Source organism: Periplaneta americana, chromosome 10, assembly GCF_040183065.1.
Source record: "Periplaneta americana isolate PAMFEO1 chromosome 10, P.americana_PAMFEO1_priV1, whole genome shotgun sequence".
NCBI lineage: Eukaryota > Metazoa > Arthropoda > Insecta > Blattodea > Blattidae > Periplaneta > Periplaneta americana.
Genome location: NC_091126.1, coordinates 176,627,041 through 176,653,206, shown reverse-complemented (window position 1 = coordinate 176,653,206; position 26,166 = coordinate 176,627,041). Strand labels below are relative to the sequence as shown.

Sequence of the window (26,166 nt, the reverse complement as noted above, 5' to 3'; positions counted from 1 at the left end):
TTTATAAAAAAGGAGAACCACTTACATGTTCAAATTAAAGGGATTGCTCTATTAAACTCTGCCTACAACATTTTAATTAATATTCTTTAAGACAGAATTAGGAATTAAAGTTGGCAATGGGCATCCAACTAGAGTTTGAAGTAAATTCAGTATTAAACAGGGTGACTCTTTATCCCCAATTTTGCTCAACTTAGAAATTGAGCTATTAATTCGCATCATGGAACTAAATTACGAAACAAATTTAACATTTTGGCCTATGTAAATGACATAGTACTGTTTGGCTAGGCTGAAATTAAATAAAATGCTTAACTGAACAGTTTCTCTTTGAAATAAGAGGATAAATTTAGAAGAAAAAATCAATATCTTGTTATGACACATCATCCTCACAGTGGAAAAGGTTTACGGGTTTAGCTACTTCGGTACATTCCTGACCGCAGATAATGATAAAAAAAAGTTTAAATTGTCGCCTGAATCCAAAAGATCAACAGTTGTCATTGTTTGCTCATAAATATTTTCAAAACCAAATTAATTTCCCGTAAATCATTAATGATATGGCTGTGAAGCATGGGCACTTACAGAAAAGCATGAAAATAAATTGAGAATTTTAGAAAGGAAAATTTTAAGGAATATATATTTGGCCAAGAACAGGACCCAGTAAATCATGAGTGGGGAATGTTACAGAATAAAAAAAATGTGCACATTATATAAAGAATCAGATATTGTGGTAAAATTTAAGAGTGAGAAGTTGAAATTGATTGCTCACATCATGAGAGCTCCCTCGAGTCATTAACTTAAGCAAGTTACAGAAGCATTTCCTATTCGAAAGCAACCTTTGAGGTCACCATGGCTCAGATACGTCAACAATATCTGCTGGGATTTGCAGACACTGCAATACAATGCTTGAAGAAAGAAGAGCGGGAAGCCTACATGACTTATGAAGCTTTTATAATAATGATAATAATTGAAAAATAGAAATAGGGAAAGTGATTCGAAAATTGTATCTGATACCTATTTCGTCCATTGTTTTAGTCTTCTACATTTATTAACGTTTCTAAATACATAAGGCTATCCCTTATTCACATTACATGAGTTTATGTGCAAGTTATTATTTGTAGTTTCCTTGTGATGTAATTGTAACTATTTCACCTACCCCTGTTAATTTAGGACAAAACAAGGATAGCATAATTTTTTTGCTATTTTTAGGTAAAACTAGTAATGAAGAAACTTCTGGTTAAATTTGGAGTTTGCTGTAAAATCTTTAGAAGCTGAACATTGATTTTAATTAAAAAAATCGCAATATAGACGCGCGTTTTATTCCATATTATCAGTTTCTCTGGCATTCCAAACTGCTTCATGCTTGTTCGTGAATGTTTTGAGCATATGCAGTAAAAAATTATTAACAAATGCAAATGGTGCAAATACAGCTCTCTTTTCTCAAACATCTTACCACCAGCAGCTGTCTTGAATTCTCTATCCAGTCATATCACTTATGGCACGTTTCTATTAAATCTTTTCTTTCAGTACTCTTGATATTTGTCTACTTATTTTTTTTTTGTAATTGATTCCAGTTTCATTGTTTCAGTCATCGCCTCAGGAAACGGAAACAAACCAGGCCATGTCGTCACCTCCGCCTGGGCGAGTTGGTGGCAGTATACAGCTGGATGTGCCAGCTTCTCCTCTCCCCACATCTCTCTCCACTCCGATGTCATCTCCGGTCATGACTCCAAATTCTACTCCTTTGGCAAATTCAGCACTAAATCCATCAGCATCCACGACCCCCTTTCTTAGCACACTTGCCACTACGCCTCTTCCCTCTCTTCCAGACCTCACTAATGATACGTTTGAGGCTCATGCAGTGCCGGCCCCAGCTTCAAAAGCTCCACTCTTAAGTTCGGTGTCAATGGTGAGAGATCCACAAGGACTGGGACATTCTCCTGGTCCACCTCCAGCATCCACACTAGTAACGACTACTACGATCACAACTGCACAATCTCCTTCTCCCATAGCAACGGTCGCTGTCTCTGGACAGTCTACCACCCCAACACCCTCTTCGGCGTCATTGCCGGTTCATAATGTTCCAGCACCTTCTCAGTCTCCCAGTGTGCTGACAAATCCTGTAAATACTGACACAGTTAGTGCTCCTGTTTCGGTGTTGCCGAAAGATTTGGCCACTGTTACAATACCTTCACCAGCTGTGACATCTCAGGCAGCAGCCTCCATTTCTGTTTCTGCAGCTTCATCCTCCATTTCAACATCGACTCCTTTAGCAATATCTATTCCAAATTCCGTGCTTACCCCTGTGCCAACATCCTCACTCCTTCCACCTCATTCAGTCTTTCAGTCAAATGGTGCTACAGTGAACACCTTTACCTCAGCTGTTCAGATGTGTGATTTCCCTGCACTTTTTGAGGATGTAACTTGGTTGAAAAATCATCCACGCCCATTAGCAGTAAGTTACCATTCTTTTTTTTTCTCTCTCTCCAAATTTTAGACAGGCATGTTAGTTCGGATTGTAGACTGACTACAAGCTGGAAAAACATAAAGTGAATCCTGGACAGGGGTAAAGGATATTTTTCTCCACTACTTCAGAAAGGTGATGGGATCCACACAGACTACTTAGAAATGATAATTGCATGCACTTTTTCTGGGAGGAAAGGAACTGGAGCTTATATCAACCTTACATTTCAGGTCTTACATAACAGAACTTAACAAAAGTAGTTATGGAAGTATCTTACACAGTCATATGCAAGCACAATACGTAAAGATTGTGAATACATGTTACATTTTTCAGACGTATGATGTAAATTATGACAGAAAATTTTGAAAGTTAATCGTTTTGATGGAGGTTATTAGTGGCATTTACACATTGTAGACATTATGCGTCTTGGTTATTTTGTGGTAATCATTCTGCAAAGTGGTAATAATAGACTACAAACTATATGAATTTTCTAACTTATGTTATGTGGCAGTGTGAAGAATTGTACTTTTTTCACTAGCCAGAAGATGTGAAATATCTGCTCTCAGCTGTCATTAAATTTTCGACAAGAACAATTTTGGATTTTATCATTATTTTTTGCAAAGCCTTGTGAACTTTTGAAATTCCTTCTCATTTCCTGCCACATGAATATTCGGTGAATCTTCTGACATATTGTTTGATATTTTTTATTTAAGTGTTTATTAAATCTACGAGTCTATAAGTCTATAAGACGTGCTGCTACCTTGCTAGCAGATTAATACAAAAATGTCTGTTGAACTTAGGCCTACCTTTCTCCCAAAATGAGTACCATGAGCATTGTATTCTCAGCATTGCTTATGTATATATATCAAGCCTTCAACATTGCTTAGTACATACGTCTGCTATCCAGTGCTGTTCCCAACCCAAAACATTACAGCCTCAGCTGTAGGGGCTTGTGTTTAATCAAGGTCAAGAGACATTGGCTTGTTACAAGAACAGACTACCATGGTATTACTCTTTGCCTTCATCTGCTTTGTTGGGAAATTCATAGTAAATAACAAATATAAAAGTAACTTTTCTTATACTGGTCCTACATAGCATTGTATAGAATCAAGTTATATGTTTTATCCAGTGGCGGCTCCTGCATATTTCTTAAGAGGAGGAAAGAAGTTAACAGCACGAAATGACACCTTCTTGAATAAAAGATGCTACAAATTAGCCTACATGCCTACATGTAAGACCAGGTAGTGTTGGGGTTGGCCTTACCTTCTGTATAGCAATAATCTGTTCTAGTAAACTGTCCAAAAGATATTATGTTTTCACTTCCATTCATTGTTGAATAATTGCGCAAATTAACAATTACAAGGAATTTCACAACCTCGTAGCATTTTTCGAGCACACTACAGCATCACACGTGTTGGAAGAGACTAGCTACTAACATGTAACCGGAACTTTTTACGGAAATCGGAATGGGAAATAATCTGTTAGGAAAGCGAGAACACTGCACCTACCCACGTGGTCTGTGTTGCCACATGTACATTTTACAAGTTCAGTATCACATGCTTTTGAAGAATGTCAGTTCTTGTAAAGTCATAGGCCTACTACCATTATTGTTCAAAGCTGCCGGTGGCCAATTAATTGTTTATGTTAAAAATAATGTAGTTTGCAGTACCTACTCTCAGTTTCAAATATATTTGTACAAAACTGACAACTTGGCTGTTGCCCTGTCTAGTAAACAATGAATAGAAGTGAATTTCAGGGGCCAACTACGTAGAACTACTTCCTCTTTGTTTTACATAAACCCGACTTTAACTTTCAAATATCCACGAAAGTTTCAAACCATGAATAGTAGCCTATATAAAGTGCTATGAATAATATTTTTGATTTATAATTAAAAAGAAGTTTACATGGTGTATTTCATAGCTTTGCGTTAGAACTGTTTTTATTTTTCCTCCTCCTAGATGTGTTCTAGTCTGGTTGAATGCAGCATCGTTAGATGGCAGCGGTAGCGAGCTTGCTGCACGACCAATCGGTTTCTATTTCCCACCCATGCGCTGATTCAGAGGAGGATCTCCTCCCTCTCCATTCATTTACTTACTTTAAAACTCTGCTTCTTTCTCAGGCCACTAGTGCGCTGTTGTCTATGTGTGTTAACTACAGTAGAGGAGGAATGGAGTGCCTTTCCTCCACACAGACAATCTCGCATCTTTCTCACAGTTTTCTACAGCACATGAGCACGTGTCATTTAAAACTCGATCAACCGAGTTTTTCTTATAGCTGTGAACTTAAAAATTATCGAGTCTTCCTCGAATTTCAAGGCACATATTTTATTTGGTATTTACTTCCAAAAGAAGAAAATGTGAGAAGGACGTTCCTCCCGTCCCTCCCCCGAGGAACCGCCACTGGTTTTATCGTATTTACCAATAAAAATTCAAATTTTCATTTAAAATAAATATAGTATAAGGATATGCAGGGGTGTATTTCAGGCCTGGCAGCACCAGGGTACTATTTCTCGAGGTCGAGCGGCACTTTCCATATTAAGCTTATCATCAAATTTTTCGTTTATAAAAAGTCATATTTTATTCATATTTAAACAATTTCATAGTGAGGTCTATTCTGTAGATCTAACAACCTCTATATCTAGATTCGAACCCATGTATTTTCGTCTGACATTCCATAAGTATTCCTGCGAAAATGGTGATGATGACGAAGACAACTATACCGTAACTATCGAAATTCCAGAGCCAGGGCACTTTTTTTGCTTAGAAGTAGTCTACTGAGGTTATGGTCTTCAAATACAGAACTACATTTTCCTGCGTTTTGTGAGTATTTCGACTATGAGCCAATCACTAGCATAACAGCCATGTGCTTGTGTTTACATTAGGATAATTCTAACAGCGAAAATATTATAGAAAAACATTAAATTTAACTGGACAGGACCTTTAGCATAATATTATAAGGCAGAGAATCAAAAGCTTTGTAAAGGTAACACATACCAATAGCAGTATTTCGCTTATCCTCAAATACTTGGCAATATGCTACAGATCAAATACTTATTTAACAGTAGCGAAGCTCTTTGAAGGGTTTGAGGCTTGTCTAACCCAAAAAATTTGAGTTATACCCCTGATCACATATAAAACAGATTGGTCATCCCCATGTCAAAAACAGTAACATGTGGAAGAGAACAACCACCAGGATTGCCACCGTCGATTGGTAATGACTAATGACCACTAGATGGAAGTACAGTTTCTGCAGACAGTTCAAATGGGAGTTATAACGTGATTTCTTCTGCAGTCACTACGTGGCAGCATAGTGAAATTGATAAAAGTTGTTGCTGTCAAAGCCTATAAGGCTGATGAATCCGTTATATGTGATCAGAAGTTATACCTAGTAACAGTAGACCTATAAGTTCGTAATAACAATGTATCGTAGCACTTGATTTCACTGCGATCTCGCCATATATTAAGTTCACTGTTGGCAGACATTCCAGGATGGAGAGTTCATTGTGAGGCTTGTGGCAGAAGCCTCTAAAGACATAGCTATGACCTTGACTTGCAAGCTTGAGGAGAGACTGGGAAGGGGGTATCAATTCACTACATCTCGGTACGAAATGCCACTTGCCTCACCTTCACAATAATACATTGTGCTATATTGGTATTCTGTGAATGTGTTGCATTGTTGAGTGTTAGTTTAATCAAAAGTGCATGCGTGTGCGTGTGTGTGTGTGTGTGCGTGCGTGTTTTTTTTTCTATATTAATTTTGTGTAAAATAGCTTATACTGGAAGAAGTTTGAGGTCATTATTTGAAGAATTAAAAGAGAAACTCTATTCAAGCTGGATGTGTAAAACAAAATGTGCTTACAAAGATAGGAGATCTACACCACATTTACATATTAAAATATCGGATGAAAGAAGACAAAATATAAATTTTTAATTTTCATGGTATAAGAAATATCCTAGGCTAACAGGGTGCTCTGAGCAAATAAGTTATATTCTTATACTTGTGTTCTGTTTGGGGGTGAAAATGACTGGTCATCATCTTCTTGTGGGGTCTGTATCACAAACAATTTTGATAGAAAAGTCGATGAACATCTGCTCTACAAAAAGATATAAGGTAAGCAGATTTTTTCAGCCTACCCAATATTTATTCAACTTCACCACTGTTATTCAATAGCTAAAGTAGTTGATTTACCAGATCTAGAACCAAACTGTTCTGTATACAGTAAATTGTTTTCCTCAAAACATGTAGCCAATTGTTTCAACATAACACTCAAAAACTTTTGACAGTACAGGAACTATCTAAAGCTGGCAAATATATATCTCCTTATTTACATAGGTACATGTAAAAAGGTGAAAGATTTTAAGTGGACAAGGAATAGGAAACTGATCTTGACCTAAATACGGATTCATAATAAAAGCAATGGGATTTTAAAAGAGAATTTGAGAGACCATAATAATTTTGGTTCTTAGAATTATTCAATTCCATAGCTGATTCATAAAAATATTTTTGTATTGCCATTCTCCAGTTGGACATATTTTTACCTTTATTGGTTTTGGATGAAAGCTCCTCAGGTTAGGTTTGAGGATAGTATATGCTTTCTTTCATTGTGTTTACGGAATTAATAAAAAAATTACTGAAATTCTCTGAAGTAATGTAAACTGTGTTGACTGAAATACGAGATATATTTATACCAATTTCATTGTTAATAATTGTATCCCATTCTTTCTTGCACTTATTATTTGCATTATTAATTACGTACTCATGCTGTATATTTGTATTTATACTCTTTTTTTTTTTTGTTCATAATCTTGTATAATTTTAAAAGAGATATATATATATATATAATTACCAGGAATTTTAAGTAAATTGTTAAAAATTAAGTATAATTATGTAATCGTCGGCTTACTTTTAAAACCCTGTGGGTGCTATTCATAGACATTTCGCTAGCCCCGCTACGAGCGTGCTAAACTAGCCCCAACTTTGCCAGAGAGGGATGAATTATTCATATCGCTAACATTGGTTTATGAATATGAAAAACATTAGCTTCGCTGATCATCCACCGGAAGCCCGCACTAAAAATGTCTATGAATACAGCCCTTTAAGTCCAATTTTTATGAAATGTCGAAATCTGTGTATATTTTCAAAATGTGTGTGCTGATAACATGTCGTAAGTATGCAAATGTTTCTATACTTTATAAATAACAAAATATACAACAGTTGTTAGCTACAATCTAATATATATATATATATATATATATATATATATATATATATATATATATATATATATATATATATATATATATATATAAAATTTTGCTCTCCTGTACAGTTCCTTCAAATGAAGTTAGGAGGTTTTAAAAGTAAGCCAATGCAATGCGTTAGTTCATCAGAAAACCATGACTTACATGGGATATTGTGCTTTATTTGTGTACAGTTGGTAAATTTAAAGCAGTTCAAGTGAAATATGAAACATTGAATTAAATTTGTTAATGAACAACTATAAATCCAAACTACCCCGATCAGTATCACACAATAGATCAGTACAACTAAACATCATTTTATGTGATATAATTCTTAATTTTCTAATAATCGGAGAAGAATTTACGTATAAAAATATGTTATGAACTTCAAATTTGCATCATGATTAGATACATCTGGTTCAATCACACCATGAGTATAATCATTATTGTTAAAATTATTAAGTGTATTGTTGAGACAATAATTTGAACGATTTGGTGTATTATTAATAATAAATATTGTACAGATTCAAAATATTCAGGAAGTTGTTAACAACATTGTCTTTAGTACCTACATTAATATTTAAGTCTGCACAAAATAATTTAATTTATTACTAATAATTACATCAAATACTTTTTCCAGTTTATCTACAATTAATCATCAAAGTTATAATTACATCAAAATCCTTCAATTTTGTAGCATCAAACTCTGCATGCATTTCAATTGATAGATCATTAACCTTATCAACTGAGTGACCTTGAAAACCTACAAGAAGAAAAACACAAACCCACGAGAATGAATAATTGTACAGAAACCACTCACCAAATAATATCCAGAACATACAGTACCACTACTTTTTAAACACCTTTTACCTTTGGGACTCCAGGCTCAGATTTATTATTATAAACAGAAACAATTCACGACACACCATTTCAATTCATACACAGATTCACAGCACTCAAATTTTTCAACCAAAGTAGACTTTTCTGCAGGTTTTAGGACACTCTTTACTACCTTATTTTTGTTGTGGAATTTTTCATTATTATCATCATCATCAGAGTTTATAGCTAGTACATCAGTTTGCAAAATTTGAACTTGTTTAGTTAAAAATTTTAACATGTTTCAATAAAAAATGAATTTTAAGTTCCGTAATAACATTATCATTTTGATGTAAAAAACATTTCACTATGCGAATACTGTATAAACTTTTTTGTCATTATTAGTCATACCATTTAAAGCATCAATCAAATCGTTCTCTTCGTCATTTGCGCAACCATCACTATAACAATTAATTGCATCGTCATGAACAAAATGCACTGATTTAGATAATTTTGTACAATGTCTATGAAAATAATATAAGAAAATATTGTGATGCTGTTAATGAAAATGTGGCTTTGGTCATTTCATATATCTGTATACAGCAATTTCTCGTAAACTATTAGACAGGTTATGTTCATATTCAGAATCTGTGAGTCATTTTATCTGAGAATAATATATACAGAAGTGATTGTCAAAAATTTAAGTATGAGCAGTAAAAACGAAGAGAAGCAAAAAGTTCCAGTAAACATGGGTCCGCAAATGATGATGCCAATTTTTTGCTGGATGAGGCTGCTAGTGAACCGAGCACTTGGATACAGTAAAGCGGTTATATTCATTCATGCTTCGTACATATGCCTCACTCTCCCCAATCCATTTTCTTCTAAATGTGAGATGATATCTAAACAGATGATATGGTGAATGGTGGATAAACAGAAAAAGTCCTATACCTAGATCACCAGATTTAAATCCTTTGGATTTTTGTGTATGTGACAATGCAAAAAGCTTAAGTTACACAACAGATATGACACCTGAAGAATTACAGCATCAGATTGTAGATGCCTTCCAGCAAATGAGGAATGACCAGGATTGCTCGAGCACATTCTTGGATCTTTTGCAGAGAAGACCAGACAGATGCACTCAAGTGCATGGTCAGCATTTTTAACACCTGCTGTAAAATTCTTTAGTTAACATGTTCATACTGTACTGTACCTTGTTTATCCACAAATTTCTCTGGTTTTTTTTAGTTGGTTATTTAATGACGCTGTATCAACTACTAGGTTATTTAGCATCGATGAGATTGGTGGTAGTGAGGTGGTACTTGGCGAGATGAGGCCGAGGATTCGCCATAGATTACCTGGCATTTACCTTACAGTTGGGGAAAACCTCGGAAAAACCCAACCAGGTAATCAGACCATAAAAGTTTTTTTTTTGTGTGTATTCAATCACATTCCTGTTGTGCTGAAGTCAAAATTATGAATTTTACTGTCTCGTGATTGATAAATTAATAACATTGTCAGCTACCAGCATAGCTCAGTCGGCTAAGGCACTTACCTATTGATCCAGAGTTGCGCTCGGGTGCGGGTTCGATTCCAGCTTGGGCTGATTACCTGGTTGGGTTTTTTTCGAGGTTTTTCCCAACCATAAGGCAAATCTCAGGTAATCTATGGCGAATCCTCAGGCTCATCTCGCCAAATACCATCTCGCTGTCACAAATCCCATCAACGCTAAATTACCTCGTAGTTGACACAGCGTCGTAAAAAAGCAAGTAAAAAAAATAAATAACATTGTCACTCTTTTATTGGAATTATTACTTAGTATTCAGCAGACCCTGTCCAGCGCAAAATGGCATTATCTCGTAAACGGTTAATTTACGGACCCATGTTTACTGGAACTTTTTGCTTCTCTTCGTTTTTACTTCTCATCCCTAAATTTTTGACCATCACTTTTGAAACTACCTCTGTGTGTGTGCGTGCGTGTGTCAACAGTACTAAGAAATAGCTGCCCAAATTAATTAGCCCTATATGAGGCGTACATAATTCTGCCACTGAAGACCAGAAGACAGGTTATGATGGTCAAATATACAAACAAACTAAAAAGCTACAACGATCAGAACAAAACCTCCAAGTAGCGATGGATAAGCAACCAAAGATTAATAAAAGTATCCCCTTTCAGCATGATCTGCTCAGAGCAAGTGTAAATACAAATACATATCTAAAAATGCGATTCCACCCCACTAAGGCTAGATCCTAATTTTAAATCAGCCAGGAATATGGACAACTCAGAACACCTTAAACATCCCTTGAAGTGATAAATACCGAGTTCAGTGATGCTGCAAAAATCTTTACAGATGAAAATAGATAGACAGGGAGTGTTGTTGTGTTCTCTACAAAAATATATAAATAATGTTGATGATAGCTCTGTATTTTCAATAAAACTTTGCCTTAGGAGCTATAACCTTCAATCCAAGTGACAGACATACCTGCATATTCACAGATAGTAAGGGAGAGGTGTATTCAGTATCTTACGAGTTATCCTGGTGTCTAAGATGAATCGCGTATTGAACTTCGACAAAAAATAAAAATAACTAAAATAAAATTTATCATAAGGCTTAACCTACTTCGAGGTATATTCTATAATAAAAATATACAATTAACTGAAAGCATTTGTCCCATTGTCACTAGCATCAATTAAAACACCCCACAGGTGTAATAAAAATATCAACCTGCTATAACAAAATGAGTTAAATGATCCAAAACATGGCCATTAGAAACCAGAACAGCTTATCTCTAGACTCGCTTCGGGTCATCTTAAAACCATTAAATACATGAAAAGAATTAAGAAATTCTTCATGTAACTAAAGATATAAATTAAACTTCTTCCTCAATACATGTTGAACTAGGACTTCGACAAAACCCAGTTAAAGTTGTATAAAATGTACAGAAATGAAATCCCATGAAAAGGTTTAGAAATCAGGGAAAACAACAGTTTGTCTTAAATGTTGTTTCTTGTGTAAAATTAAGCTATAATGGAATGAGCTAAGCATTAGACCCTTAAGTTTCGGAGAAATTACATGCAGAATTTTTCTACATTTCTTTGTAAATATTGTTGTAGTCCCGACACCACGCCAAGCTGAGCCAAGTACAGTCACTACTCTTACTGAAGGAGCTCCTTATTGTTGCATTAGACCCCTTAGGGAACGTATTTGTTACACATGAGTGCACGACTTTTGAATGCTGTGTTTTATAAATAGGAAAATATTTTAAAGTATTAAAATACAAGGTAGTGCTAAGCAGGTATACAGTAATACATTATAGTTTTATTAAGTACAAATGAGGATTACAATCGATGATGGATTGATCAGGCAGTTAAATTGATGTTGATTGTCGATTGATGTCGTGTAACTACATGTGGTATGTAATTTAAATTTGTACTTAATAAATCTATATTGTATTACTATATACCTACTTATGCACCCCCTTACACATTCAGCCACTTTCAGCCGGAAGTTAAAATAGCAGTGGAGTGAAAATTTGAAGAATAAACACCTAACCTCAGATTTCCTCAGGACAGTATCAGTAGTCTCCACACAGGACATGACTGTTTGGCAACTCACCTCCACAGATTGCCACTTTACCCATCACCTTATTGTTCGCTATTGTGACTTTTTAATTCAAAACAATAATGTAACTTTTATTTCACAACAATCACTTTCTATAATTGAATTTAAACACTCCCGTCAACAATGGGATTTCCACTCCACACAGCAGCACAGTATTCGTTATTGCACTCCACAGATGACAATGACAATTCACTTGGATTATTGAGAACAACAATGTACTGCTAATCTCAACTAATGTTCACAAAGCACTATTTACAAAACAAAACTGTTAGTTCTCAGTTCACAGTTCGTTTGTCTTGGCTAGTTCTTCTAGCTCAGTCACTCAAGTTCACAATATATCGAACCCAAGACTTGCAGAGACAGTCCACTGAACTTCGAACTCAGGTCCCCCAAGTGCGGTCCACCACACGTCGAACCACAGACTCTGGATACGCTGCACTCGCCTGGACGCTCACACAGTTGCGGACACACACTCAAGTCGAACTCTGGCTTCACAATGACAATTCACTTGGATTATTGAGAACAACAATGTACTGCTAATCTCAACTAATGTTCACAAAGCACTATTTACAAAACAAAACTGTTAGTTCTCAGTTCACAGTTCGTTTGCCTTGGCTAGTTCTTCTAGCTCAGTCACTCAAGTTCACAATATATCGAACTCAAGACTTGCAGAGCCAGTCCACTGAACTTCGAACTCAGGTCCCCCAACTGCGGTCCACCGCACATCGAACCACAGCCTCCGGATATGCCACACTCGCCTGGACGCTCGCACAGTTGTGGACACACACTCAAGTCGAACTCTGGCTTCACTGCTACACAAGACTGACTGGCTTGCTGTCCAAAAACTGAACTCTCTTCTCCTCGCGTCCTGTATTTATTACTAAACCATAGTTTCCAGAAAGTACGATTCTGGGAGTTTCCGTTTCTGGTGTCTTCCACCTGTTACTTGCGGCTTCTGTTTCCGCACATCTGTTCGGGAGGTTTCGTCCCCCCCTTCACATCGCACAGCAAAGCACCTACAGCTTTGCATCCACTTTCGTCTCTCGCCGCAGTGCACCTCCCCTTGCCCTCTTGGCATGCAGACGTTCCCCTTACGTCCGTCCCCTCCAGACCTGTGCGGCTGCAACCTTCTTCGCCGCGTCACCTGTCTTCTTGCACGCCCCGCCCTCTGCGGGACGCGTGATCGACTCTCGGCTGTCACACTATGTTGAAATTGGCAAATAATGAATAAAGACAATCTCCTCAAGTGTCAAGTCATCACGAAGATTGATGCTGATGAAGATTCTCAGCTAGAAAAGTTCTATTGGGATGTAAGACAGCAGATGGAGGAGATTCAAAGCAAACAACACAACTTTATGTAAATTTCTGCAAAATTAATTACATACGGTATATTTATTTAAGTTGTAAGTAAGTAATCTGTGGCATGACAGCCTATGAAGAATCAAGGCCGAACAGTCCCCTGCTGGTCTCAGCAGATTAGGGCTAATGTGTAGTTAGCATGGTGATACCCAAGCCATTATAGCTGGTTTTCGAAACTGGATTTTACTACCTATCGTAGCTTCCCAAATTCACCATGATGCTGGGTGGGCACTGGTCCCATATACTGGCTGAAATTTTATGAGAAAATTCCTTCCCATGAGGACTCGGACTAGCACTGATTTCTGTAATGAGAGAGAAGGCATGATGCGTTATACCATGATGCTACAGCACAAGAAAGTACAAGTGGGGTAAAATATTTTACCATTGAAATTATAAATATCCAATTCAATTCAATTTATTAAGCCATTAAACATACAGTGATAGGCTTCGTCACAAAAAAAAAAAAAAAACATGCATTTGAAAATACACATATAATTGAAAACAGTAATTAAAATGAAAACACGAAACATTTTGAAACTCTAAAATTAATGAAAACACTTCACTCTTATGTAATAATTGTAACTAATGTAATGACTTTGTGTGGAATCTACACGTAAGTAGAAACGAAATTTCATCTTATTTGATTGCATATTAAATGATTTCATTTGTGTATGTCTTTGAATAACAGTTCAAGAAAACTGTGGAAAAACAAGTTTGTACGTGCTCTCTAGTGCATCCATGACACAAGGATGAATGTAAAAGACCACCCATTGTACTTTGTTAGGTAAACTTTTATGAACTCTGTGAGGTTACACTTGTTAATGGTACTGGAAAATAAATAATAGAATAGCCATTAGAAACATATTTGACAGTGATTGCAAGGAAAGTTGTGTGTTTCTGAAAATTAACTGAAAGTGTTATAATAAGTAAAACGTGATCCTGTCATTAACATTTGTACTGGGTGCGCCAATAAAATATGCCTGTTTTTAGTGTTTTATATTTCCAAAAATTGGTACAAAATTTTTCTTTTGATTTCAGATAATTGTTGTGCAAGTTGGTGTAGATATCATATTCACTTTAATTCTTGATTAGCATACTGATGTTAGTAAAGAAATTCAGTGAAAATGAAACTGTTCTTAACCTGAACAAAGAAATTCAGGAAGACAGAGGATGGCTAGGATACAATAAAACATTGAAGCTGTATGGCAGTCATTTAATCACAGCCCAAAAAAGAAATATCGAAAACTTGCACAGAAACTGAGGCTGCATTGAAGATCGATCAAGAGAGTTTTGTAAGAAGAATTCAAACTCTTTCTGTGGAAAATGCAAGTGAAACACTTGCAAACAGTTCAAGACAAGCGACAATATGTTGAAATTTGCAATAGTTTTAATGGGATGATGGAAGATGATGACAAATAATGTATTTTGGGCTGTGGAGAGGTTGTTCCATTGTTTGGTGAATTGGGACTCCAAAACCTCACATTCGGGCAATTCTCTAATCTATTAATATGGAAATGAACTTTGTAAACCACACATTTTTTTATCCATTCCTTATCATCTCCCATCATTTTATTTCTAAATAAAATAAAACAGTTTTAATTCACTGTGGCTTAGAACCATTGTGAAATATTCTCCGAAAATCCACAACAATTACCTAAAAAGAAAAGAAAAATATTGTTACCTGAAAAGACAAGGAAAAATATTGTACCAACTTTGCGAAATACAAAGCACTAAAAAACAGGGATATATATTTTTTTTATACACCCAGTATATTTATGAGGTACTTCTCAGTCATCAACTTGATCTACTCTTTCTGTGAGGACAATATTCTTGCTATGTTTTTATGTAGATAAGATAACAGCGATGTCAAGTTTCTAAGCAAGATAGAGGGCAGGGAGATACTTAGACAGCAGGGAAGTACTTGTGTACTTACCTAAACATTGTAGTCTGTATATTATATGGTGTCTCTTTTGAATTGAATGGAAGAAAAGAAGTGCTTGTCAACTGACCAAAGAAAGGTTGGAACCTCATAAGTTACATCAATAAGACATCTCTCATGAGGCAACTAAGCCAGAAGATAATGGGGTAGGTTGGCCAGTTCCTTTCCCCCTCCATTGCGTACATCCCCGACTAGAAACATATTTCACTAATCTGACTTAAGATCTATATAAACAATAATTGAATCATTCACTCAAATAATGTTGTAACCAACATTTCTGTTGAATATGTGTTAAAGATAGAACTGTGTTGTCTGTGCACCTGCATGCGATGGGGAATTTTTTCTAAGATTGTACATATTGTGTATGTATTGACTGGATAGTGATGCTTGTCTTGAATGAATCCTCTCCTTTTAGTAAAGATTTGTCAGTATGTTTAACTACCTTCAAGAGCAGTGTAAATAGTCCAAATATGGTGAATTCCTAATGAAAGTAATGTCAGCATTATCTCTGCATTCAGTACAGATGAAGTGAGGCCTGGCGTGTGAGGTGTGTGAGAGGGGAAAGAATGAGCTATCAGAAAGAGAGTTTGCTTCATGATGATTAATATTATACGAATCTACCGACACGGAAGTTCATCTCAGACTGAAACCTACCCATTGGTGATATAGCCATGGCTCATGATAAGGTCACAGGTCAGGTCTTGTCTCCCTTACTATACTTCATATTCTGGCCATTCTGGTACCAGCACTTCAAATTCGGACTCTTAGGAAGAGGACGAGATGTGAAAGTTAGTGTGTTATAAAGATCACATTATTTGTCTATGTAATGGACGTAGAGCTACGTTTTTCTCCTCAATAGGTACTTTGGAGGATAATTTAGGAATTGACCATCAAGTAAAAATGCAACCCCCTCCCTTGTTCTTCTTGTGTTATCTTTGTTCGCCTTGTTTTCCTTGCCTTCGAGTTCTCTTTATATTCCCCTTCTTCTTCTCGTCTCCCCCTTGTTCTCCTTGTCGTCCTTGTATTCTTGTTCTCCTTATATTCTCCGTGTTTCATTTTTCACATCATTCATAGCTCTATGTAGAGATATGCAGCATTGTAAAGCTATGCGCTTTTCGACAGGTGATTGCACCCACACGTAGTTCTACATAAAGATTTACAGTATAGTAAAGCTATGCACTTCTTACGATGAAAGAGTAATGGAATGGAGAAAAATTCTCTCCGGCACCTGGATTTGAACCCGGGTTTTCAGCTCTATCTGCTGATGCTTTATCCACTAAGCCACACCGGATACCCATCCTAGTGTCGGACAGAATCATCTCAGTTTAAGTTCCAACTCTTGGGTTCCCTCTAGTGGTATCAGCACATAGAGCTGAAAACCCGGGTTCAAATCCCGGTGCCGGAGAGAATTTTTCTCCGTTCCATTACTCTTTCATCGTATGATGATGCAGAATATCTGCATGGAAATATCATATGTACCTCGGTACATTAAAATATATATGATATGCGTAAATCACTTCGTGATTTAAGACGGCGCTTATTCTGTCGGATCCTGGCCAACTAGTCACTCATAATGAGTGCACCTCTGCACATGTGTGGACTTCAGTCCTGCGTTCATAGACATCTATGACGTAGTGCAGAGGGCGGCCACTAGAGGGAACCCAAGAGTTGGAACTTAAACTGAGACGATTCTGTCCGACACCGGGATGGGTATCCGGTGTGGCTTAGTGGATAAAGCATCAGTACGTAGAGCTGAAAACCCGGGTTCAAATCCCGGTGTCAGAGAGAATTTTTCTCCGTTCCATTACTCTTTCATCATATGATGATGCAGAATATCTGCATGGAAATATCATATGTACCTCGGTACATTAAAATGTATATGCACTTCTTGTTTTTTCCGTCAATGTTGACAGTGCTGCTGACAGATATCAGAGTCTCTGTAAGGACGTAGTAAAATTTCAACTCATTAGAGTGCTTAACAGATAATGGTTATGACTTGTAATGCAGCTTTGTGTCCAATAAACAATTGAATTGATTCTTTGTGTTTAACTACAGGCATTTGGAAACTTTAACATATAAGTTTTAAGCAATTCCCGGACATATTTCCGAATCCTGTTTTCCGAAATCAGACTCTTCAGAATGGTCATCATTCCGAATGCATTATTTCCGATACAGCAATATGTCTGAAACCATATATTCTCGATTCCGAAATGGAAATCCCTACAACCGTATAAACAGTGTTTACTGAATTCATTGTTCTTCGATACTTAGTAACGAAATTCTTCAAAATTTTAAAGTAGTTCTGTACTTATAATGCAGGTGGAACCAAAGGGGGAAAGATGCTGATGTAGGAAGGATATGTATATTATAAAAGCAAAAGCGGATCCGTGGGGATGGAGTGTTTGGGGATGTAAGAGGGTCTGTGTAAAAGAGTGCGCTTCTCAAGTAGTCACTACTGTCGCTGGTGGAAATATTGATGTCACAAAAAAGGCCCTTCTGAGCACACGCACCCTCCGAATAGAGAAGAGGCGGAAGCTGAAATTGTGAAACAAGGACTGAAGCAGAAAGCAGCAGAACATCCCCGATCATCGTCCAGCTCAAGTACTATCCACCGAACTGTGGCATGTTCCATCGAGAGTGCTGGCATTGCTGCCAGAAAGAAGTAATTTAAACAAGGCGGTGAGAAGAGAAAGACAACGTCACCTCCCACCTAACCCTACCGCATTGAACAACCTTCCATAATCGATTTGTTGGAAAAGAAGACCAGACTTTCTATTACACCATACAAGAACTGCAGGAGCAAGGAGATATGGAAACCATGGTTAGGGAGTTCCAAATGGGGCGAACTGTTCGGACACAACCAAAGAAGAAGTAGCTTCGCCTGTGTAAATGCATTCGGAACTTCGTGCTACAAAATCCCACTTACAAAGAAGAAGGTCGCCTCTTGGAATATCTGCGAGCTTTATGGCATCAGTTTGATCTGTAAATTACTTGTTAGAATATACATAATAAAATGTATTATTGTAACCATTTCGGAAAAAATAAGTCCTTCGGAATATTTGTTTTCGGAATATTGAATAATATTTGTTTTCGGAAATACTGCTATATTGGAAACAACGCATTCGGACTGAAGACCAGTCGGAAAACTACTTCTGGAAATATGTTCGGGAATGGTTTAACCAACCAGGGCAAAACATACTATTACAATCTTCATCCCATATTGCTCACAGCTGTCATTTAGCTCCAGTAGCACATACCTTAGTATCATCCCCTCTTCTATCATCAGCAAATCTTATGCACTTTATTCTTCTTCCTCCTACTATCACTCCTCCCATGTTATGAAAACAGTTCTTTACTAAATCCTCCAAGTAGATGTTGAACAGGGTAGGTGATAAAGGACATTCTTGATGTACTCCTCTCCCAATTTCACTTCCTTCTGACATTTCTTCTCCTATCCTGACTTTGACTCATTGTTTCATATGAAGATTACTGAACAGTCTTCTCTCTTTCCAATCCACACCAATTTTCTTTAGGATACACATCAGTATATTCAAATTCACTCTGTCAAAAGCCTTTTCTAGGTCCACAAATACTACATACACTTCTTTATTCTTCTCTAGGTACCTTTCGCCAATTGTCCATAGTAGTACAGTTGCATCTCTCGTACCTTTTCCCTTCCTGAAGCCAAACTGCTCTTCTTCCAACTGTTTTTCCATCTTAAAATATAAACGTCGATTCAGTATCCGCAAGTGAATCTTCGCCGAGTGCGATATTAGACTGATAGTCCTGAACTTCTTACATTTCTTGGCATTATTTTTCTTCGGTATTGGAATCAACACTGTCTCCATAAAATCTTCAGGTCATTCGCCTTTCTCATGACAATGGAAAATATGAAATGAAACAGAATTACAATGAACTGCTTCTTCAGTAATGTAAGAGAACTGTGATGCCATCTTCAAAAAACTTGGCTACTAAGTATAACACAGTCTAATGTGAAGTGTTAGAACAGTGATTTTCGTGTCATAGAAACGAGCTAAACTTCTGCCACAATATTTACTCATAGTACTCCATCAATCATATTCTTTTTTCAATTCCTTCTTTGACAGCAGTTTGAAGGGAAGGACTGATTTTAAACTTCGAAAATTTAAAGGATCGAAATAGCCATTTATATGCTTCAATTCCAGAAATAGGCACTTGTCACCAAAATAGGCAATTTTGGGTGCCTTAAAACTTGCACATCTTAATCCTAATGGTCCATAATGGATATTTAATGAAAGGTGTAAAGGAACAAAATAGGCAAAAAGGACAAATTCACATCTCTAGTTATAATACAAATTGAACAGGTTTGCTATCATTATTTGTCACATGGAGACCATAGTAATTTCTCTAGGCATCTCCTGGTATGTTTGACTCAACAGAAGTATTTTATAAAACGCTGAATATGAATAATATTCGGACACACCCAAAAACAATTCAATTTTATCTTAGTTTGATATACAGTAGAAATTCGATTATCTGTTGTCGCGATTTTTAAAATGTGTAGAGTACTTGCGCTGCTCTTCTCTTCTTTCTGAATCATGCCTACCATTATCTCGTGTTTTCACCGGGTATGTAACTTTCGTTTATTTCTCTATCAAAATCAAATAAACATTTGTTAGTCTGTTAGACTATTATAAAAGTGTCACATTGCATCCGTTTGCTCGAATACTACTTAGTAATTTGTAGGATTAGAATTAACATAAAAAAGAAAATTAATTTTAGTGAAGTGCAGAAAAGATAGTCTTTTTTAAAGCATCTTAAATGGCACCAGATAGTTTTAAGTTGGATTATACAGATTATTAGATTATTCCTTTTTCTGATTAACCGTTTGCAATGTTGTACCCATGGATAATCGAAGTTGTACTGTATATCGAATTAGGTCTGAATGTATGCATGGCTTAAATAAAGCTTTGTACAGGAGAAAGAAATATGTAAAAATAATCTTGAGTTTGCATTTTAAAATTAAGTATATTCTAACTCATTCATTAGAATCTAATACATGAAGTACAGTTTACATGAATAAACTGCAATGAAAGGTTTCATTGCAAGGATTCTGAAGTTTTATTGGAGCAGGGAGAGTGAAGGCTCTTTCTGCCTCTTAGTTTAGACATCTGTGGCTTTTTTACTACCTGATTATTTCTTGAACTTAAATGAAATGCATAAAGCCTCTGTAATTCATCATACTTAAACCAATTAATATAAATTGTATAGGTTTCACCAGTTAACCTGAGTTCTCAAACACGTAAGTATGAAAATTATTTTGAGATTTACTGGTGCGTTCTAATTTGATACCAGTATCTAAATGCAACTGATATACTTCAAATTTCTCATTAAACAAAATTTAGACATGAGTATTATTTTGCTAGAGAGCTCTTCAGAAAGTATAGCCTAATTCTTGGCATACAGCCTGTAGTGGCAACAGCTCCTAACATGCCCAGATGCTACAGCATGTTGCTGGTTTTGTTCAGGTGCAGTTTATTTTCTATTACGAATATACATTTTACCTTATCACACACTGGAGAACAAGTTAGTTATTAGTATGCTCTCTGATAGGTGTTAGAGACTTGGTGCTTCTTCCATGTTGGGTTTTACAACACTTGGTGTTACTTCTATGTTGAGCACATGAGAGAAAAAATAAATTTGGTTTCTGTTCATGCGCTTATCTCTGGCTCCTTCATTTGCATTAAACTTCTAATGCAGTCATGAATATCATGTCATTTAGTTACTCCATGACTTTCCTTTGCAGTTCTCTCCTCTCTTGAATCATCACAACATGAAGTAATTGTTAAGTGTACAGTATTTACATAATTTTCGAAAGATTCACAAAGTAATTCTTAAAAAAGAATTGTGGAAAGATATTGAAATGGAGTAGTTTCGTGTTTGATTTTTATGATGAAAATGTAGTGTAAGTTACACTATTTTAATTCGCGAGTTCTGTCTGGCTGGCTGTCTTCTCTGATCTTGCCCACCTGCATGTGTGCATGCTGCTAGTCTGCCAACATGCTATGTATTGGAATTAAAGAGGTTTTATTTTATTTTTGCAGGTGTGTTCATTTTCTGGGCGTAAAGTTGGTACTTTGGTATGTAATACCCGAAGATTGGAAGTGGTTCGTGAAGGTTTGCGGAAAGCTTTAACACATGGTCCCATCCGGTCACCGCTTAGTAACGATTTCTATGGAAATACAGGCACAAATCATGCAGCAGGAACCATAAAAACTGTTCTAACAAACATCTGCACCAAGAGTAACTTTCTTAGTCCAACAGGAAAGATTCTTGTCCCTAATATTGGATTGTCTAAAGGTCACAAAATACCCATTCTTCCCACTCCGGCTCACCGCAGTCCTTCAACAACTACTCTTGGGGTTCCTAGTGCTCTCAAAGCAGTGTTGCCAAAGCCACAGCATTTGGCAGTCAAAGCAACTTTAAATCACAGTGTAACGTGTAAAGACTCTGTCAAAAATGGTCAGTTTCATGTTCCAAATATTCTCAGTGGAAGTCTTAAAAGGCATGCAGAATCATCCAAATCAAGTGGAAATTCAAACTCCAAACGAACAAAACGGAAACATACACAAAACGTAAACCCTGCAGAAATCATTGGCAGCTTGCTGGCAAGAAAGAACAGTCGTTTGGGTGGAAGGGGAAACCATGTGCCACTTGTGACTGTCGCCATTGCAAATGGACTGACGACAGGTAGTAGTTCGGCAAGTCAGAGTGATACAAGTGAAACTAAGAATGTATTAAGTTCGCGGAGTGGTGTCGGCTCGGATTCATTGCGGACGGAACTTTCAAAAGGGATTTCTTCTAGTAATGTAAACCAAATTTCAGATGGCGCAGCAAATGCAACAAATGTGAAAGGTGAGTTGAATAGTTGATGGGCTTACTTTGTAAATAATGTTAAAAAGATGGGTATGGAATATTTATAAAAAATTCTCATCTATATTTCCGGATATGTTTCTGATTTAACAGATGAATTATGAATAGAATGTCAATAATCTCTTTGTGACAGGAAAGCTAAAGTAATGTGGTGAGAAATTATACGTATTTATTGACTGATGAATTAAAGCTTGTTAAATTAACAACCTTTGAACAGCATGTGTTAAATAATAGAAACTTGATTGGTACTTTGCCTTTGTAGTATAGGTATTTCATGTTGCTTTGTATACATACAATCCTCATGTAGGATTTTTCTGTTGTAGTTGTTTTGTCGGTCAGCACGTCTGGCTGCGAAACCAGGTGGTCCAGGTTCGAATCCTGGTCAGGGCAAGTTACCTGGTTGAGGTTTTTTCCGGGGTTTTCCCTCAACCCAATACGAGCAAATGCTGGGTAACTTTCGGTGCTGGACCCCGGACTCATTTCACCAGCATTATCACCTTCATATCATTCAGACGCTAAATAACCTAGATGTTGATACAGCGTCGTAAAATAACCCAATAAAAAAAAAGTTGTTTTGTTTGCAGTATATTATTTGAAACAACAAATAACACGCAAATATGCGAACATTAACGTAAGAAACAAATCATACCCTGCACAAAAATTAAAAAATAAAAACTACAGCAGGAAAAGTTTACATACAAAACAAGACCAAACATTTCCACTATAAAGGTGAAGTACCATATAAAGTTTCTGTTAGTTAACACAGTGCATTTCAAAATGTGTTAATTTAACAAATTTTATTATATCATGCACAAGTATGTGAATCAAGAATAATTTTTTTTTTCAATACGAGGTTTGAAAGGAAACATTATGTTATGAATTAAATGAAATAATCGAATACAACTTCATTTAGAACTTCATATTAATCACCAATAGTATTTACTTAATTATTTAGTGCAATTTATTAAAAGTCACATGCTATTTAAATTGACTGTAGACCGAATTTTTTTGTGTGTGTGTGTGTGTGTGTGTGTGCGTGTGCGTGTGCGTGCGCGTGCGCGTGTGCGTGTGCGTGCGCGTGCGCGTGCGCGTGCGCGTTTTTTTTTTCCGTATATGTGGGAGCAAATGGTATTATTGTAATACTCTTTTGTCCCAATGGTGAAGTATGTGTTAATCATATCTAAAGATGATACAAAATTCATTGTAATTAAAAATCTTCATGTGGTGTATCACATTGTGTTATCTCTGCATCACATTTAACCATGCTTTCATCTACTGTCAGGTTGAATAATTCAAAATATGGACCTTGTACTTTTTTAATTCGACACTTCATCAACTGCGATGGTTATCTAGCATCCGAGTGAAATGAAGGTGATAATGCCAGTGAAATGAGTCTAAGTTCCAGAGCCGAAATTTACCCAGCATTTGGTCTTAATGAGTTCAGGGAAAATGCTGGAGAAAACTTCGAGCAAGTAATTTGTCCCAACCAGAATTTGAACCTGGGCTTGCTCGTTTCATGGTCAGACATACTAACCGGTAATCCATAGCACCTTGTTAGGTACACATTCAGCAATGACATACGTGACATGGGTCGACTGCTCCACTTGAAATTTAATTAGCAAAGCATGATGAACATTTAGTTGAAAATTATTACAGATACGTTTAATTATTATTTTCTAATAATTTCCCCTTGAAAATGTTTATGCTGTTTAGTTGATTATTTTAATGATAATTCCTTATGTTTGTACTGTTATAACGATTTAGTTTCATGTATATGTTTATTATCAGTTAGAGTAAACATGTCCCTGTTTTAGTTGTGGACCTCAGTTAACCACCAGAAAGTGATATTATACCTGTCATTCAAATAAGTCCCATCCCATTTTTTGTCTTTATAATTATTCAGAACAGGCACACAATATAATTTTAGACTGTGCTGCATATATTTGTAGTGTACGAATTGAACCATATCACATGAGCTGCGAGAGATTAATCTGGACTTCAATAATTGTAATAGTTCAAATTATAATTTAATTTAATACAATCTGACCTTATTGAGGGTTTACCAGAACACACAGAATAATGCACAAGTCAATTAAAATTAATGTGTCAATAGTTTGTTTTATTTATCGAAAATCATCTGTGTTAAAGCAGCAGCAAAAGGGACAACTTTATCGGAATAGTTGCTATCTTTTACATGATTTATACTTATAATTAAGAGAATGAATTAATCATGCTTAAAATTATATCATATAGCCCTCCGAGTTAGCTCTGTGGTAGCATGTCTGCCTCCAGATTAGTCAATCTGGGATCGATCCCTAGTGGGGTCTGAAATTGTCATGAAAAATGTCTACCTTGGGGCCAGGAGAAATGGTGGTGCACAAATTCTATTCACTAGATTGTGCACCAGTATGCCTAGGTTAAATTATATTATATGTTATATAAATTGGATATACAGTTAAAATTTAAGAACGATATTTTGAAAGAGTAATAATGATTAATAGAATATATTCTATGAAAAATAGTAGGTTGTTGCAATGATTTGAAATGTATAAAATGTAAAAGGTAAAAGTAGGAAGAGTAAAATGGGATGGAGAGAAACCATATATGAAATTATGTTGGTAAGAATAGAGTGCAGGAAGGAACATGGAGGAGAAATAAGATCAGTAAGGAGAAATGGACGGTTTGTAGTTAAGTTACTAGTGAGGTTTCACACACTCGCTGTACACTAAACATTAACGTTATGTTGACGTCATTGATGAAAGAGCCAATCAGTGCCATTCACCTCACGTTTTTTCAACAGCAGAAAACACTATCTGTAGCTGGATAACGTGGATGTGAGTGAAGTTTACCGTAGGCCTAATTTGGTGTTAAAATATGGTATCTCGTTTGAGATTTACTACTGTGGATCATATTCATCTACTTAGAACAGTTCAAGATGGATAAATTATTCAGGCCGAAGTACAAGACGGTTCAGGAATGCATTTTTCTTTGAGATTACAGCAGATAAAAGGTTGATTCATGAATACTCTGCCAAGTGAAAACACTCCTTTGTGTTCTCTCGCTTTGATCCCCATCTAACATGAAAAACAAAAGAAGTTTACCGCTTATCAACTTTTAAAAGTGTAAATATTTCTTCTGAACAGATCACATCGAAGTTAATATTTTTTTTCTTACTTTTCAAGAAAGATTTTCATTTCGATTTTTTCTGTGCCTTCCTTAGACATTGAGATATCAATTAAAAAAATTACCGCGCAATTGATTGACTATCATAGGAGCTACGACATGATTAATGTTTATGGAGCGGGAAATATTGTATAATGATTCTTTCTGAAATTTTACGAACGTTAACATAAGTCACCAAATACATCATTACTGACGTCAACATAATGTTGTTTAGCAAATGGCAAGGGTGCAAAAACTCTAATATGAGGATTAGTGGAGTTATTAGTTAAACAGTCTGTCCGAATTTCATATTAATTGTAGGAAAATGTAACAAAGTTACGGTGGAACCTGCATGTAGAAATGTGGTGGTACACCGTAACTGATACAGATTTTGATGACAATAAGTATTATTATTATTATTATTATTATTATTATTATTATGTTATGTTATGTTACATGTTGGCACAGTGATTATGTTATTACATATTTATTTTGATGTGCTTAACCTTTTTAGCAACACCTGTTATTATAAAAAGCACTTGGCATGCTTTGCCTATAACAGAAAATGTGCCTTGAAATATACATATTACTTCATTAACATTTCAAATTCAAGTTAAATACAATCGACTAGACAGGAGGAAATTGTTTTCAGAGTAGGTA

At 36.1% G+C, this 26,166-nt stretch overlaps 1 protein-coding gene across 3 annotated transcripts in view; it reads left to right on the top strand.

The window, feature by feature from the left end:
* The window catches only part of LOC138708190 (ataxin-7-like protein 1), a 101,208-nt gene that overhangs the window by 47,505 nt on the left and 27,537 nt on the right, over positions 1-26,166 (top strand). For all 3 annotated transcript variants that reach the window (XM_069838472.1, XM_069838471.1, XM_069838473.1), the window contains exons 5-6: positions 1,583-2,449; positions 21,516-22,326. In XM_069838472.1, the coding sequence (XP_069694573.1) occupies positions 1,583-2,449; positions 21,516-22,326 (1,678 nt within the window). The remainder of the gene's footprint in view (positions 1-1,582; positions 2,450-21,515; positions 22,327-26,166) is intronic.